At 40.8% G+C, this 18,864-nt stretch overlaps 1 protein-coding gene across 1 annotated transcript in view; it reads right to left on the bottom strand.

The window, feature by feature from the left end:
• Nucleotides 1-18,864, bottom strand: part of IGF2R (insulin like growth factor 2 receptor) — a 61,691-nt gene that overhangs the window by 37,016 nt on the left and 5,811 nt on the right. Inside the window, exons 2-13 of the mRNA XM_033055142.1 lie at nt 16,800-16,933; nt 11,642-11,766; nt 9,890-9,988; nt 9,377-9,506; nt 8,262-8,382; nt 6,204-6,321; nt 4,509-4,671; nt 4,157-4,337; nt 3,321-3,424; nt 2,790-2,954; nt 2,000-2,140; nt 1,492-1,644 (exon numbers count right to left, since the gene is read on the bottom strand). Coding sequence (XP_032911033.1) covers nt 1,492-1,644; nt 2,000-2,140; nt 2,790-2,954; nt 3,321-3,424; nt 4,157-4,337; nt 4,509-4,671; nt 6,204-6,321; nt 8,262-8,382; nt 9,377-9,506; nt 9,890-9,988; nt 11,642-11,766; nt 16,800-16,933 — 1,634 coding nt within the window. The remainder of the gene's footprint in view (nt 1-1,491; nt 1,645-1,999; nt 2,141-2,789; nt 2,955-3,320; nt 3,425-4,156; nt 4,338-4,508; nt 4,672-6,203; nt 6,322-8,261; nt 8,383-9,376; nt 9,507-9,889; nt 9,989-11,641; nt 11,767-16,799; nt 16,934-18,864) is intronic.

Below are 18,864 nucleotides of genomic sequence, written 5' to 3'. Positions count from 1 at the left end.
ATGTTTGCCAACACCCAGTGATGCGGCTTATATTCAGTGCGGCTTGTATTCGTGAATTTACTGTACCTCTTCTTTGAAAATGGAACCAAAATTATTTTTCACTAAGTCTTTGCATCTTCCTCCCCAAAATAAAAGTTCACCCCAGAAGTAAAGGTGCAGGCCTCAATCTGCTCCTGAGAACTATCACAATACTTGAAAAAAAATGTCTACTTTGATATACAAAATTGGTGCGTCACTACAAAGCAATAGCTGTATTAGCAAATAGCACATAATCTGATCCTAACAACTAGACACTTGGAAGTTTCAAGTTCCTTAGGCTGAGGTAGAGGAAGAGAGGTTTTCTATTTTCCTGGGAGATAGTTAACTAGCAGCCTATTATAATCAACACAAACAATATTAACTTCTGCAAATGTTTCTGCCTTTCATAAGCTGCCAGCAGTTTAGATACAAACCATATTTACTGAAAAAGAAGGCTAAAGTATCTGATCGTAGTTCAGAACTACTCTTTCCCATCAAGATAATCTAGAAAAAGAAAGTGCCTTGTATAGCTTCCAGATATTTGTGAAGTTTTAAGCACTTAAGCATACTTTACTCATGTTTGGAAGAATCTTACTTCAAGAGACTTATTTCAAGAGGTTTTAAAGAGTACAGTAATTTCACGACTATAAGGCGCACCCTTTTGACGAAAATTTTCTCCTGAACCCGGAAGTGCGCCTTATAGTCCGGTGCGCCTTATCTGATGTACAAAGTTCGGAAATTTGTGAACCCGGAAGTGCGAGCTGCGAGCTGAGCCTGGAACCGTGGGAGCTGCAGCCATGCGGGGGGAGTCAGGAACCGCGGGAGCCGTGGCCGCCGGGCAGGGGAAACTGGGAACCAGCGCGGCCGTCGGCCGGGGAGAAGTGGGGGGAAGCGGCGCGGCCACAGGGAAGTGCCAAAAAGCGGTGAAAAAGCACCGGGGGAAAGCGCCGAGAAGCAGCGCCGCCACCGGCCGAGGGGAAGCTGGGACACAGCGCAGGCACACGGTGGGAGCCAGGAGCCGTGCCAGCCGGCGCCAGGAGCAGGCAGGAGTGCCGGGGCCCACTGCACAGGGAGGGTGCCTGGGGCTGCGTTTAAAGGCTACACCAATCCTTGACAAATGTTTGCAAATTGAGCACCTGCCAGTAATTCGTTACTTTGTTGCATGCCGCTCGGCTCCTCGCTGCAAAAAAGTAGTGCACCTTATGGTTGTGAAATTACTGTACTTGCATAAAAGGTAAACAGAACTAAATACCTACAATTACATTGCCACCATCCTAGTAAACAAACCCCTTGTTTATGCTTCAAAGGTTTCAAGCGTTTGAAGCATAAACATGTTTGAAAAATGCTTCAAGCTTTCGCATAGAAAGAGACAGAAGACAAAAGCACAGGTTAATATTTAGCACCCGTGTCTGGGCTAATTAGATGACTTTCAGTGCTTAACTGGATCAATGAACAGGGTGTCAATGTTCTCACCTGGTCTGCATATTAGAGTGATGACTGTTTGGATTTTTTCTTTTTCTTTAGAAGGACAGCTGTCTCCATTTGAATAGATAAGTTGAATATTTTCTCCAACCTTTTTTGGAGGAGATACAAATGTTCCAAGATTCTTACTGTTGTTTTGCTTATCTAGAAAGACAGTAAACACAGAACTTTTGTTTCTCTGAAAAGAAGTGAAGCTTCTGTTAGACACTGAGACTTTCCACTTGTTTAGTTAACAAGAAAACATCATTAGGAGTTTGATTTTATCTTGCCATACCATGCTACAAAGCCTGTGGTTCTTTAGTTAGAAGAAGCTGCTTGCATTCTTTCTTCAAGCATCTCTGAAGATTACAGGAGAAACATGCTACTAACTTCTTTCCTCAAATAAATGAAGGCACTCAGGACAATCAACTCCATTTGCACAGGAAGTGCCAAGCCTTCGGAGGCTTCAAAAAAACGAGAAAATCGCCAGAAACACCACCAACAAAAATCCCTGACTCACCTACAGAGCAAATAGCAGCACCATCTGAACAGCTGAAAGCTCCTCCTCTCTTCCACACTTTATGGCAGACATTGATGTAGTAATGTTTCCTTCCTACCTCTGAAAAGCTACTGTCCACAGCTTCCCAGTTCTGGGCTGACTCTGAAATATAGAGGGTCATTAAGAACAAGTCATCTGGCTAAATTGTTTCAGCATCTCCATGCCAAAATGCCTTTTATTATAGAGTACTTCACATTTGTGTGGCAACCTCTCTGTCAGAGCATCCCCCAGCACACAGAAGCCCTGATTTCAGCTTCATTCCCCCACCAGCTGAGGTTACCACCTGCATCTGTCCCATGAAGCCACAGCTGCCAAATCCTGCCATTTTTGGATGGATCCAAAGGTATCCTCTTCGCACAAGCCACTGGGTGGATCCTGACTGGCACAGGTTGCTGCCCAGAGAGATAGTGGATGTCCCCTCCCTGGAAGTGCTCAAGGCCAGGCTGGATGGGACCTAGAGAAACCTGGTCTAGTGGAAGGTGTGCCTACCCTCAACAGAGGAATCGGGCTAGATGATCATTAATGGTCACTTCCAACCCAAACTGTGATTCTGTGACTAAAACCACATAAGATGGCAGCAACCAAGGCAGTCGTGGACCCAGCTACTAAGGCACTCAGTCTGTCTGGAATGAGGTAAGCAAACACCAGCATCTCAAAAATCAACTAAGAACGACAAAAGCTGACTAATATTCAGCTAAAGAATTGCACTGGAGATGTAAAAATAACTGAAAGCTAGTTTTTATTGCCTTACCTGAACTGCGGATTAGAGGTGACAAGTCATAGTGTTTTCTCTTATCAGTAACTCTGCAAAGGAGATCTTTTTCCTCTTTAACACATGCATATTTTGTATCCCAAGTAAAAAAATAGGTGCAGTCAACTTCACCGGTGAATACTGGAGTTCCTCTACCATCATTACCTTAACATGGAAAACAGACGAACAGTTATGAGGTTTCTAGTGGGGAAAGTGGAAAAAAGCAAGGAGACTTGAAGACTAGCAGCGAGCAAGGAAGACAAAAAGTCCCTTTGCTGCTGAGGACTTGTGTTTCTGTTTTTATACCATTGGTTAAGAAAAAAAAAGGCTCTTTTACACTTTCATCTTCTCAAGTATCAGTGTAAATTTAAGACTAGCAATGCTACTACACAGCACATCCCATCAGCCATCGTAATTATCACTTAATGCAACAAAATTTATTTATTGTGTTATCTGTAGCTCAAAGCAAGCATTTACTTCAAGCACGAGAGCCAAACCCTTAGCAGAGCTGTCCCAGCCTATTAAACTCACCTGCTGTTTCATTGCACTCGAAGTTTATGACAGTCATTCTCTGAAAGCCAGAACTACAGGCATCACCATTCGGATAAATTAAAGTGAGATCCCCATCAGAGTACCTGAGTAAGAAGTCAGTTTTACATAGAAATGTGGGGTCAGACAATCACACAGTGTTCTTCACAGAACAGAAGTCATATTCTTGTTCATTTATTAATTGTCTTGCTCCAAGGGAAAACAAATGCTAGTTCAACATCAATACTGACATTTCTACACCAACAAAGGCTTGCATCCACTGATTTTTCTGATCACTTTTCATTAATTTCTATAGAGATTAAAGAATGCTCTAAAGGTCCCCTAGGTATTGTGGGATATCTATTCCCACTAGTTTATTGTGTGGCTGTTTCTGCAAGAGGAACAAGTCATACTTCCTGGAAGATCACTGCAACAAACCTGTCACAGACAAAATGGAAGACCGTATCTACATTAATTAATCTCTGCTCTACAATCTTACGCAAACTATTATCCCAATATGCCACTTGGCAATCAGCTTCTTCTGATACTATTTTACATGTAAAAAGGAGGACAACAGGCAATGCAGCACAATCTGCAACTGGGACAACAAAATCAGTGGAAGTCTTCCTGTCTAGATGATGGTCTCTGCCAGGAACCTCACTGGCTCCTCTGTTTGCTAATGCTATCCTGGTATACTGTTACAGTTTTTCTAATGAACAAAGCGAGCAAAACTGTTTGAATTTTCTATCAATTGTTGATTACGTGACAAGTAAGTAAGCATCAACCAGGAAACAAAGACCAATGAGACCAGTTAGTAGGGTTAAAGAGCATTTACACACCTTAGGGTTTGGTTCGCAAATCTTCCTGCCACTTTTTGCTGGTTATTTGAAACTTTTACTTGGCAAGATGAAATGTATTCTGTACCATCCTTGCAGTTACCTGCACTGGTTTTCCCACATACATTCAAGTAATAGAAATACTCCCCTTTGTCATCTTTTGCTGAATATGGTTGGACATATTCTGGATCAATAAAAAATAAAAAGGAGTTTTAACACAGGATACATAATACAGGATACATCAGGATAGACATGAAACTCCAAATATCAACAGAGGACGTTTTTTCTGTCCCTAAATAAGGAAATGCAAAACTGGGTAGTAAAAACCACAAAAACAAGAAAAATACTAGCTTACCCGAATATTGATTAAGTGGATTTAAATCAATGGAGATATCATGTTGCTCATTAGTCAGACGACAGCTCTTACTCTCCAGGTAATCCCTGTGACAGGCATACTCAGTAACCCACTCAATTTCATACCGGCAATTTGTTTTTGCTGTAAGTTTGGGACCTGCACTCTAAAACAGAATTGAACAGAATTTAAATTAAAAGTAGACTTACTTGAGATGCAATCTTTAAATCAACAGTATCACATTCCTTTAGGATCAGTAACAACTACTTCACCTTTAAATTCTTAAGATGCACACAAATGTTGTTTCTTCTCAAAAATATGTATTGAGAAGAAACAAAACAGGTCTTCTAGATGATGTGGCAAACTATTACAAGTCCAAGAAGTAGTAAAGCATCAGACATTAGCAGAAGGACAGCAGAAGTAAGAGTACTTTTAAAAGTACATTCCCTTAATGTGTTGGAAAAGGCAAAGATGTGTGCCCACACGGCCTAAGCTTGGATTGCATTTGCCTCAGACAAGTCCTCAGTGCGGGGAATAGAGGTCAAATGTTCTCTGAAGGTGAAGCAGACTTTTAGACACTGACACTGGTGTTTTAGCAACTTTGATTCCCTCGGTCCAAATCAACATATAGACGTTTAGGAACTCTTTAGCCAACCCTTCCATCAGACGAGTTTTCTGTAGTGATATATTTTCAGATATCCAGGAGAAGCAGTAGTCTTGGTTTTCCTCCCTTTAAAGTGAAATTTTAGAAATTCAAATTGTTTCATAAATCTGTATTTCTGCCATCCACTGGAACAGTTGGCAGATACACAGGTATCTTACAGGCACAAGTAAGTTTACAAGTAAGTTTTCAGTAATATTACTCAGACTACAAAAATGCACTACTATATCAAGGTAGTACAAAGCGACAGTACACAAGAGCTGGGTTTATTTCTGCAGCAAGGAGAGTGAAGTGCGGGACCTATCTAGGTCAGATGAGGGACTAAACATTAAACCAAGAATTAGCCAGACAAGAGCTCCCTCTTCACTAAGCTGCAATGAAAAGCATCACTGCATTAAATGGTAGAACATTAGCAATTGCCCAATTCAAGGAATGTAAGCTGCTGAAATTACTCAGCATCACATTGAAGTGACTGTCACACTGCATTCAAGTTAGGCTAAAACTGTCCTGCATAAACTGAGTTATTGCTGAACACTAGAGATTTTACTTAAAAAGAATTTATGAGCCTGCTTATTAAGTGACAGAGTCTTGTCATGCAATGACACTTATTAACTACTTTTTGTTCCTCTGTGGAAGAACAGATTAAAAAAGAAACCAAGTAACAGACAACATGTATAAGCATGTCCAGCCTGACTGAAGAGGAAGAGTGCTCATTAGCAAGCAAAGCTCTGTGCCAATGTGCCCAAGCTTAACTCTACACTAAGCCCATCCTATGCTTAGAGAAAAGTCTTGAACTGGTAAAGGGACAACCAAATTCATCGATACAAGGGACAACACACTCCTGGGGAAATTTTATTTAAATTCTTGGTATTTCTTAAATTCTAGAAGACTTTAAGAGTATACCTAGAATCTCACGCTCTTCACAAACTACAAGCAGGGAATACTTACACTCTCTTCAGGTCTGAATAAAAATGAAAGATAATACCCACAAAAGTTAAAGACCAGGCAGTTAACACAAAGCAAAACACTGAAGTTACCTCTTCTCCCCTCTTTGATGGGCAAACAAAAGTGATTGTCACTGCTGGATTGTGGCCTAAGCAGAAGCCTGGCCTTTCTTCATCACGCTTGTATTGTCTCTCATAACTCAATACAAGCCTAGAAATAGAAAACAACAAACCAAAAAAAAAATAATTAAGACACCGCACTGCACAGAAGGATATTCTTAAAACACTCAATCTTTGCTAGACACTCAGGCAGAATATACTAACATGGCCCTGCTCCTGAAAGCAACTTTTAAGGAGATCCTCGTTCCGTTAATCTTAAGAGTCAATTAAAAATAAAAATTAAAATAGTCCAAGCAAAATTACTTAATACAGTATCTTCTGGTACTCTACTTAAGACTATGCTGAATGCCTTGTGACTCATATTGTAGCAAGAATTTAGCTGATAATCACAGGAACACAGGATAATCACAGTTTTGCTCTCAAAACTACTACTGGAGAGCAGATGTGGCAAATGTTTTTGCAACTTTTGAACGCAATACCCACTCTGGTTTTGCCACATTCCTGTACTTTACCATCTCTCTACATATAAACTCTTCCCATTCTGCCCCCAGAATTAACATCAAAATTAACTCATTGGCAAATTGACAGGAGCAAGGCAGCCGAGTCAGATCAAGTGAAGCAGGAGTAAGAATAAAACATAGTAATTATCTGACAGGGAGAGACAAATAGCAAGATGATTTGGATGAGAGAACAGGAAGACCACCACAACTTCCCAGCTATGCCTTATTATTCTATGCAGTTTAACAGGCAGAAGAAGGCAACAGCTCCCAGAGCAGTGACATTCCGGCTTCAGATAAGCCACACCTCTAGCTGGCCTCCCTGCACCTCAGGACACAGATATCCAATCACCGTACTCCTTCCCAGGCCACCCTAGAACACCCAGGTCACCCTAGATAGAACACATACAGTGAATACTCCTGAAGCACCGAAGAGCTCTTCAATCCTAGCAGGGGTAACTTTGCTTGCCTAGCACTTTTCTAGAGTACTAACAGTTGCACTTCAGTATGAGATTAAGTTTGTGCTTCCTCGGATGCAAGCTACTGCCTTCGTACAGAACACCTCAGACACTTGTTTCATGCTGGGGAAAAGCCCTGGAACAAAGGTCTAACAATTTCATTTGCAAACAAAAACAAAACCCTCAACTTCATCACAGTTGGTCAGATCCTCCCTGTTATTAATTTATTCTGCTTGTTTTTTTCAGCTGGCATCTGAAATAAAGAGAGTACTGCAGAAATCAACATGGGTACTATTGACACTGCAGACAAGACAAGCAGACTCAGATGATCTGAAGCTCAGAAATATCAGAAGTTCCCTGAGCCACATTTATTTGCTTGGGTGGCATTTTAACATGGTTTTTTGCTTTTTGATGTTTTGGGTTTTTTTGCTGGTGGTGGAGTTTTTTGTGGTGTGGGGTGGTTTTAGGGGGCTTTTTGGTTGGTTCATCATTTTTGGGAGTGGGGGGGGGGAATTTGCTGTTTTGTTCGTTTGGGGTTTTTTTTACATCAAGCTATACTTACAACACAAAAGGCAGTAAACAGAAGCATCATCAAGAAAAGTTTCTTGTAGTTCCACCAGCTCTACTATCACAAGGAACACCAAGTCTTGCATTATTTATCTATTTCTTCTGGTAAGAACTCATTAATGCGAAAGAAACCCACAAAGGCCAAAAGCAGTGTACAAACCCACAGTGATCCAAATGCATTTACCCTGTGGGCCCTTAGAAAGTAGGCAGACAAGACCAAATCCCATGATGTGGGCCAAGACCACCAATCATTCCTTGCTTCTAAGAGTTCTGCAATTCTGTAAAAAGAAGTCTCTCACAGCAAAGGAGCAAGTTTGATCTGTTATGGCAGTACCACAGAACACCTGATAGACTGCTCTGACAGTATTTTTGAATAGTTTTCTGCTACTGCTTCAACACTGAAGAGGTATTAATGTTATGTTTTAGGAGACTCATCTGTTACCAAGAGTGTTGTTTCCAGGCCAGATGACTGAAATGTCCACAGGAGTATCACCACAAAAACTGCATACCTGTCTTTATCTTGAAGCTTCAGCTGCTCCTTTGGACGGCCAACATCATACGCCAGACCATCATGTAACAAGCAAGCAGCGCTGCCAGGAGGGCACCTTCTGGTCTCTCCACTTGAACTTCCTGGTTATAGCACATAGAAAAGAAGTTATAGGACTCAGTTTCTAAACCCTGCTCTACCTGAAGTATCTTGCCATTTTATCTGTGGTTTCTTCTAAAAACACTTCTAAAAACCAGGCTACATTAGAAAGTAAAACTGACAAGACAAAGCCTGGATTACTTGTGGTAATTTGTGCTGCCCTGGTTGGGAACAGCAACTTCATCCTTCCTGAAAAAGTAGCTGAAGCTAGTTGCTAGTACGGCTGCTGGATACACAGGGTTTTGAAAACTTCTGAAAGCGTGCCAAGTATTTATTTTTTTCCCCACAACCAAGTAACGTTCCTTACAGGGAAGGTTTTATGCCCTTCTTTGTTTCTTATTAACCATCTAATTCAAAGCAGCCAGCAAAAAGTTTCACACTATGTGAGACATTTAAAGAAGAGATCTCCCACTAATACTAGAAGTATTAAACTCTTTCAGAGGCACAAAATACATATTCAACTGCAGAGTAAATATCGCAGTGGGAGTATACAGCTAAACCAACCTTTTCAGCAAGTTTCAAATGTGTGATTTTGCTGGTTTAACTCCTTACACGTGTAACTCTCAACTGAGAGGAAAGTGCTAGCTATGCACTGGTACTTAGGCAAGCACCCAAACAGTATTTTAGAGGCACCTCAGAACATTCATCTGGAACTGGACAACAACCTGGAGTCCAAAGGAATAAGTTTGGAGCACATGAAGCCCTGTGAACAATATTGGTCCTATCTGGCAGCAAACAAACATACAAGGCAAACTGTGCCCTCCCACTTAGAAAAAAGTGGCTTAAACTGTACTTGTGCATCCAGAAGGGGCATATCTCTGAACACCTCAATATTTGAAGGGCAGGGAGTTTGAAATAATTATCTAAGTCTTGAAATACTGATCTTTGGACATAGGATAACTTTAATGGAGACAACAGCAAAGAACCGCACTACAAGAAATTTACACACTGATAGGTGACACAAGCAACCATTCAAACCTATGTCCCTGCAGACATTTATGAACAAGGAATCATCATCAGAATCATCCACCAAGTAGTGTCCTGAAACTTGGATGAGAGGATTCAAGTCATGTTTCTTGAGATTTCCATCAAACACATAGCAAGGGACCTAGAACAACAACAAAAAAAAATACATGCAAACCATGCTACACAAGTAGGGGGAAGTTATGAACAGGCATATATGAAGCCCAGTTAGTATGTGGAAGTATTTTTACTTCTGGAAGCTCAAAGCTAGACATGTTGATAAAAATGAGGCATCCAAAGTTAGACTCTTCTGCTCCAGTTTTTAGAAGAGTTTTACTATAAACAACCACCCAATGCACAGAAAAGGTTCAAGAGTTATTTAAAATTCTCAGCTCCACCAACTTCCAACATTTATGCTTTATATACCTATGAAAAACATCGGTTTATGGAGCTTAATTTGGGGTGGCAGCAGGTAATTAAAATTATCATGTATGTGAAGAGTTAACTTCTGCATGGAAAGTACATTACCTCTTTCACAGGTTTAAACAAGTCTTTCTTGCAAGCCACAAAGGTCCTCCATTCAAAATAGTGCACACACTCTGTTGCTGTTACAAATTCAGGGGTACCCTATTTAAGTAAGAAAAAATAATGCTTTGAAAAACAGACTGGTTTTATTTTACATCTGTAGAATAAACACTAAGAAGTTTATTCAAGAGATTAAGGAAAACAGAATACATCACAGCACAAGGGCATACAGTTTCTTAATGGTACTTGTCAACAGTGAGATTGTTATATAACAGCTTTGTTGGGCAACTCAGGAAGATGCAGGATGCCAAATCCTTCAACTGCATATGCACCAATACTCAACATGTGCCAATCCTAATATGCAGTAACTGTATTCCATCTTTTAGAAGTGCTCACTATGCCAACTGACAATGACAGAAGCACCAGTCCTATCTGCTTACTAGAAAGGAAGATACCAACAGAAACACATATAAATAGGTTACACAGTAAGGTAATGCACAGTTTATAAGATCCCTTTTATCCTAGAGAAGCAACTGATTAGCAGCCTCTTCTGCTACACAGAAAGAACATCCCTGACCTTAGATGCCTATCTTTATAGGCTCATGTTATACACACCTGTATATATTGCAAGATAGGGGTTCTACTGTGGTTCAGAACTGGATGTTCAACAGAACGTCTCTCAGTGAAAACACAACAATTCTTCACTTTGTCCTCCATCACCTCAGCTAGAAGCAGTTTGGCATACCTAAAACTGATTCCTTGTCTCATTTAACCCTGCCATAAAAAGGGATGAAACAAGTTGTTCCAGACACTATTACAAAATCCTTTTACTACGTCATGAGATGAACAGGTATTAGAACTGAGCTAACCAGAAGTCTGAAGATCTGTATGATCTGGTGCTATAGTTGAAGTTGAGCAATAATTTCTAATTTAGTTTAAAGAGTCATCTGCTGAAATAGAACAAGAAGCATTTAAGTCTCTGCTGCACTGGCACTTTGTTTGAATTGGCTGGATTTCCAAGATAGGGTGTGCAATAGCAGTGTCAGTGCCAACAGCAGCACCAATAAATACTTCTCCCGGATACACAAATATGTGAACCGATCACAGTCTGCACTGAGCTCTTCTATCTGTTAAGTGTGTGGAGGGTGAAATTCCAAAAGCACTTTGAAGTGAACTGCACGCACAAAGGCCCCTAGAAACTTTCTGGGGACCTCCAATCACACTTCAAACACATTCTCACAAACAACTATTTCCTCAGAAGCCCAGCTGGCTCTATAAGCACTGTTAGTTTAACAACGTGCAGACCAAACCTAAGGTTTACTGTTGTCAACTATGCTGCCCTGTAACAGAGGTCAGTCATTTTCTTCAATATTGTTCTATTAAACAGTCATGTCAGGTCCACAGCAGCTAAGGCACAGCCACCAATTAAACAGCAGCTCTCACTGTAATGGTACCCTGTTGACTCATTCCTCCATACTAAGTTAAAAAAATAAAACAGCGCCAACCATGTCAAAACATTAAAGACAAGAGCCCATAACCAGAACTAAGCTGCAGACCTGCAACAATTTTCTACGAGGACTGAATTTAGAAAGCCACAATAAATCATGACCTTAACAGTAAAAAGGAAGTGGCTCTTCTTTTAAGCTATGAAGTTCAGTAATCAGGACATCCAAATATACAGCAAGTCTCCTTAAAAAGGAAGTCAGAACTACTTGTCGTTTCCATTGAAGATAACAGCGCATTATTTAGACTTACCAGTGTTTTCCCACACAGGAAGTTAATATTGCTTTGAATTTGGTGTTCACTGCCTTGCTGCCAGCAGTTACGTGTAGTGTTGAGCTCCAGAAGACTTTCAGAAACTTTTTGCAAGGTCAGGTCACCTAGGGTTTAAAAATGAGAAGCAGGGGAGAAAAGGGTGTTATAATACAACACATTCATCGAAGCTCAACAGACAGGGTCTAGTTTCAAACAATGAGCAGCACAAGACATACCAGTTCACCTGAAGACAGTACAACTGAAGATCTTTGTGGATTTTCTGATTTGGAAGATCAGATCCAAGTTAAGATAGCGTTTGACATCTCTAATCACACTTCTACTTTCTTTAAGATTTATAGCCAACACTTTTTAAAATAAAACTACAGCAGCAGGTGCTACTACAAACTAGACATCTCCTTTAGGAACAAGGAAAGCTGTTACCAACAAGTTTCAGTCACAATTCACTCCTACCAGCTTCTATTTATCAGTTTTTCAGCCTTTATACCATTTATAATAATAGCATCAGCACAAGATGAGAGAGAGTCTATCATAGAATGGTTTTGCTTAGAAGGGACCCCTCTGCATTAAGCAGGGACACCTTCAACTAGATCAGTTACTCAGAGCCCTGTTCAGCCTGATGGTGAACATTTTCAGGATGGGGCATCTGCAACCTCTCTGGATAACTTGTTCCAGTGCCTCACCACCATCTTCCTAAAGAAATTTATTCCTTTTCTCTAGTCTGAATCTACCCTCCTTTGGTTTAAAATTATTATCTCTTGTCCTACAACTACAGGCATTGCTAAGTCTGTCTTAATTTTTCTTACAAGCCTCCTATAGGCACTGGAATGCTGCAATAAAGTCTCCCTGGAGTCTTCCCCAAGCTAACCAACCTCAACTCACTCTGTCTTCATAGAAGTACTCCAGCACTATGAGCATTCTTGCGACCCTCCTCTGGACCTGCTCTAACATCCTCCACGTCCTTCCTGTGCTGATGACCCCAGGTGTGGTCTCAACAGAGGGAAAGGAGGGGCGGAATAACCTTCCTCAACCGGCTGGCCACGTTGCTTTTGATATAGCTGGCTTTCTGGGCTGCAGGAGCACACTGCTGGCTCCACTTGATCGTTGACCTACTTAATGAAGAACACACTGGTGCCTGTGCACCGACACTGTCTGCAGACAAAACCAACTCAGATCCACTGCCTAAGAGTAAATCCCCCACATCTCCCAACCCCTTTAGCACAGTTCACATGCTGCATGAAGAGTAGGGTCAGTGCTTTGTCACTGCACTGCTTTCCTCCCTAGCGTTTGACATGAAGGGGAAAGGTGGAGCACATTTCACGCATGATGAGCACCAGCTCAGGCCACCGAAATGTTTCTGCTCAAGCCCATTTTGGTTAATATAAAACACCAATTGCTTTTACATCTTACATGCTAACTCCAGCCTGGGTTTTTTGGGGTTGGGGTTTTTTGGTTTTTTTTGGTTTTTTGTTTTTTTGACAAGTATATTTTAATTCTGCAATTACTTTGGTTTGAACCACAGAAAATACTACAAGCATGGATCAGCTTCCCCCTTTCCATTTTAGTTTATGTCTACTCTAGAGAGAAATGTTGTTTCATTTTAAAAAAACACGCCTACATGAACTTTGCCCAGCCTTTTACCTCCTCACCCAAGGCAAGCAAAACTACACTGCACCCATGTAATACAGCCTAGAGAACAGAAGAGAAGCAGAAGGCAAAAAACTGGGCAGAAAGATGACACATATGGTTTGCGCCTTTTTTATTCCCTGTGTTATCAAGAGGTCATCTTCAGGTTCTACACCTTATAGAACTGATGCTAGCCAAAGTGCAATGCAGCTCTCTTAAACCTAAGAGCTACATTCTGCTTTGAGAGCAAGAGTGTTACTTATCACATGATTGCTTGGAAGATACAGTCAAGGTGTCCTCTTTTCTTCCACAGACTAGCAGAAGGAAGCCAACACAACTTCCTAGGCAAAAGACGTAAATAGTAGCAACACGCACATGACTTAAAATCTCTCCAGTTATAAATGTATACAGCTACAAGCTCCCGTTTAGCAGGGAACTTATGGCAGCACCATCTGAGGACTTGGTGCTCTGTAACCACTAGCTTCTCTCTGCTAAAAACAAAGTACATTGTGTTAAAGACACTTGTGAGCGGATTCCAATTTTCTCAGTTAAAGTAATATTCAACAAAAAACAAATTCAGACAGTATATCTTGTTCACTACAGGCCAATACATATACTCTCTTACCCCTTGCATGCTTACAATTAGTTTGGAAACTTGCTAGAAGTTTTAGTGCCAAGTCTTGTCAGTGCATATGCCTCATCACACCCTTGCTCCCAGAGCAAGGAATATCAACCCCTCATAACAGCTTCCTTCCAGAGCGGGAACCATTTGTATTGTAGCATTGAGCTCCCTCTACAATCACTCATGTTTCTTCATGAGTTCAGAGATATGTTGCTTCCACAAAGCAACACACTACAAATCAGCTAGTACTGTTCCCAAGAAATAGCACCAAATACTTCATATTACTCAGTTGCACTAAATCAGTATCAAAGGCCACACCACCTTCTGCTCACTGACTCCATCTGATTAACTACTTAGTAGGAAAAAGGCAATCATGGAATATATCTAATAAGTTGTCCAGAAGAAAGTGGCATTAGGTGGCAGTTATCATTTCATGTCCACTCCTCCTACAGCAGCTGGACAGAGTGCACATTTCGCCATCAGGTTGAAAGACACTTTAAGTAACATCTCCATTTTCTAGGAGCAGTCCAAGTACATGACACAAGTCACCAGGTAAGTTTAAAAGTTAAATAACTACCATGTCGTTTCTATCCTCGCTGATGTTCATGAACTAATTGCCTACCCTTAAAAACTTCTAGGATTAATCAATAAAAGTGCAGAGGAGAAGCCTTTGGGGTCTCCATGCACACCCTGGTATGTCACTGACACACAGTTAAGATTAGCCATAAGGCTTCCCTGGGATACACACTGATTACTGCTACAGAGCACATGGCATTAACACCCCTCAAAGCTAGGAGCAACAAACAGTCCTACAGCTGTCATTCCTTGCACAGCTAATATTTAAATAACAAAACAATTGTTTGCATTGGATATTTTTTCTGAAAGAATGAACAGAATTGATCAAGTGCATATCTGAAGAAAGCTTACAACTTAACAAAATTAATCATTTGACAAATTGCCCTTCTTCCCCCAAATAAAAGTCCTTCATCTGCCCACAGCTTTGGCATATGGGTAACCTCGTGTCATCTGGATTGCTTGAAGACAAGTATGTGGTTTAGCTGGTTTAGGTAACTAAACCAGAGTCTACACCTCCCTAGACCTAGATCAGAGAGATTCCTCTTTTCTCACTAGGAGTGACTTTTTAAATTATTTTTTAACAAACAAGTTTGATAACTCATTAGCATGATCTAAACTCAGTGTGATGGTGATGAAGCTCCAAGGCATTTAGAGGCATGAGCAAGAACAAAACTTGGACAATTTGACTAATAGAACAAAGCAAAATTCAATGACAATGTTAACTGCTCACCTTGATCTCTCACTTTATCGCAGGGTAGTTAAAAACATATCCCACTTGAACAAGATTCATGGCTTAACCTTTGAAAGTCATTTCAAACTTCCTTGGCAAGACCACAGCATATCTGTTGCTAAATCCTCTTCCACTCAGTAGCACTGAGGCATTCAGGAACTCAAAGTTTGCATACCGAGGAATATTTGATACTGCTCAGCTATAACCCATCTCTGTTCTCCCTTTCTCCATAAGAAATGTGGAACAAAACCTACACAAGCCTCTAGTTCTCACACTTCCCTGGGGAGAACAGACTTCCTCAGTCTCACTCCACCTGCCACATTCCAGTCTCACCCAAAGCAGCACATTAAAACAGACACTCAGATGCTGCTTTCTTTTCTAATCCACAGGCAACTGAAGCCTCATGGCATAGGAGCTGAGACTCCCATCAGCAGAAAATAAAAATGTGTTTCATTCCTAAAATGTACAACAAGAACACAAGACTAACAAGAATACAGGAAACAAGTACAAGAATAACAGCACCAAGTGCTCTAACATGCCTTACTCCTCAGAGAAGATGCTACGCTATATGCAGTTGCAGTTTGAATCCAAATGCAATCTAACCGGTCATCCCAGAGAACTCTGGAGCCTGAATATACCTTTATTCATGCACTCAGTAATTCTGTAAGCCTGAGTCCTAAAATTAACAGTTGTTTGAAAAGCACTGATTGACCACAGACTAAAGCCAAAATATCTCTACTGTTAATAGAGAGGCATGGGGAGAATGGAAGCTGACTAGCTGCTGTGCATTGCTATACAGATGAGAAACACCTTCCTCCTCACCATATTCTGGCAGTTCAAGCTCAAGTAATTCAATGAAGACTCATAGATTCTTTCAAGTGCTGTAGGCCAAGGGTTGGCAAGATTGGCAAGCTTGTTAAATCAGAATGCTGATCTGCAGATACTGTGAAGCAGTCTGAAGAGATACTGCTCTTCAGAACGCTATTACTTTATTCTATTAGAAGTTACAGTCAACTACAAGAAAGTCTCTTGAACAGTACTCATATATTATTGTTTCATTAGCCAAAACACAAAATCAACCTTGAAAGTGACAAACATCCATGAAAATAAATAACAGGAACTCAGGAAAAAACACTGTTCAGAGCACAAGGTGCTTCTGACTGATGAAATCATGTGTGTGTGTGTGTATAGGAATACACCAGTTTCATATTTAGATCAGCATGTACAAGTCCGCCTCTCCTCAGAATACCAAGAACATCTGTGAACTACTGAAGCCGTCACCAGATTTGATAAGTGTAACACAACCAGAAAACTGCACAGAATTAAATTCCTGTGTGGAACAACTCGAAGGCAACACCTCAGACACTTAGCAATACTCCCAAGACTGCATTACAGAGAGTAACCTGCCTCTGAACAAAGACCTGATTTTACATGAGGCTAGGCTCAGTATACTTTAGAGCTGTAACTCAAGCTCTATACTTGTTCAGTATTTACAAAGTTTCAGTACTGTGTCCAGTACAAAGTTGATCACAGTCCATACCCTGCCACAGTTAGAGGCATTTAAGGAGTTAGCCTTGCATACTTACCTACAGACTGATAGGTGTGCTTCTTGATGTCGTATGCACAGACAGCACTTGTCCCTCCACATTCTTCAACACGAGAACAGAAATTTATTTTATAAAGCACCTCTTTGTCTGCATCAATTGCTTCCCAAGTGTAACTGAAAAGACAAAAATGCCTGTCAGTTGATATTCAAGTTTACTGAATTGTGTATCATCTAGATACCAGTGCCCAAAATAACCAAGTTTAAGGCTAAGAGCAACACTAACTTAAATTCCTATTCACGTCCTATATTCGTAAATACCAGAAATAATTGCTATTTTGTTGGGACTAAGAGCAAAACAGATTTAACCACTTGTGGAATGCAACATTGAGACCATTTTTCCCTGTCTTGAACATCCAATTATCTATTCTTCCCCATCAAACCTCTGTGAAGCCCACCCTGACTGAGGATCATCACCTTGATACATTATCCTTGACCACCTAATAAATTTCTCAGATGTCTTTGGCAGGCTAGACACTACTGCACCTTAGTGTTCTGCCCAACAACAGTGGTAGAAGTGCTAAGTCTAAGTGGAATAGAGTATTAGAGTCACCAAGCTTCAGGGTCAAAACTGGAGTTGAGTCTTACAGTGCCCACACCAAAAGATGCTAACAGTGCTTATTAGGGCCTTGCTGCACCTTTAGGCATTATATATATGTCAACAGCTGGAAACCAAGCAGAGCTATCCTCAAGACAGCAAGTGAAAAATCTTACTGCCTAGTTACAGTCATATCAGAAAGCCAGCTGTCTGAAAACTGGGAAAGGAACACGAAGCTCAGGTTAAATATAACTGGGAATAAATCTGAGTAACAGCAGAAAAAAAATCAAATGCAGCACAGTTCAGAGGCAGAGCAAGGATTCCTTCCCCTCACAGGTGGCAGTATAACTGCAGTGAAATGTGGCCAATCGCATGACACAGCACTGCTCAGTTTTGAGGCAGGCCCAGGTCATCTAGTTTAGAGCCAGGAGCTCTTTAGACAGCCTGGCTTAGTATCAGGGTACCCTGGCCAAGCTCTGCCAAAAAAGCGCAACTCAATAAATGTTTGCTGTTGCCTTGGCTCGGCTTCTCCTCTTCTGGCACAGGCAGCAGCCTGCATCCTCTGAACACTTGATTTTTGCAACATAACAGATTCCCCAGCTTCCTTTCAATTCCAAGTGGAAACTTCAATATTATTAACACAGGCTCATCAACACATCAGAAAACTGAGGACACCACAGTGACTTGTTAGGCATTCCTGTTACTTAGGACTCACACAAAATTTAGTGCACCTATCTGACCCACAGAAGCATTTGTCTTAATGTACAAATCTCAGTCGATAAGAAGCTTCACCCATCAGGTTTGTTTGCCTTAATCTCTAGGTTTTATATGCTGTGCCATTCAGCATTATCATACTCCAGATCCCCCTGGGAGGGGAAACCATTCCTGCTCAGCTCTGAACTCCAGTCCTTGGATGAGAAAGGGGTAACAACAGTTCAGCTATTTAGATTTTAAATCCTCTGAGAACTCCTCTCAAACCCAGTGTATCCCATAGCTAATCAAAGAGCTAGCAGTAAGATATCACATACTTTTCCATTTTATTTACCGACTATGGGGCTCTTGGATTGCCTGTTCTACAGCAGCCGTGTTCATTTCAGACTGCTAATGTCTAGAACAAGTTAGGAACAAACACAAGAGCATTCTCTGCGAAGTGAAAAAACAAAGAAAATCTTTGAGGCTTTATATCCTAATATAAGAGTCAAAAATAACTTGCCAGGTATTGAGTCATATCCAAAACACCAATAAAAGTATGTATTCAAGGACTGTGTCTCAATCCTAGACAAACACTTGCCATTATTCTTTCCTCATAAGCAGGCAGACCTGGCCTTTTACAATCATACTGATTAGTTCTCTCAGCTAATCTGTTGCATTTCTGAAGTGGATAAAGGCAATACCGATACAGGAGAATGACGAGAATTTAGCTACAGTACAGAATAACCACAGATCATCAATGGAATAAAGCTTCTCAACACACAAAAAAAGAAGCTAGAAAAACCTGACTATCTTCAAG

Source organism: Catharus ustulatus, chromosome 3 (genome assembly GCF_009819885.2).
Source record: "Catharus ustulatus isolate bCatUst1 chromosome 3, bCatUst1.pri.v2, whole genome shotgun sequence".
Classification (NCBI taxonomy): Eukaryota; Metazoa; Chordata; class Aves; order Passeriformes; family Turdidae; genus Catharus; species Catharus ustulatus.
The sequence above is the reverse complement of the archived record's forward strand: the minus strand, read 5'-3'. Positions and strand labels throughout refer to the sequence as shown.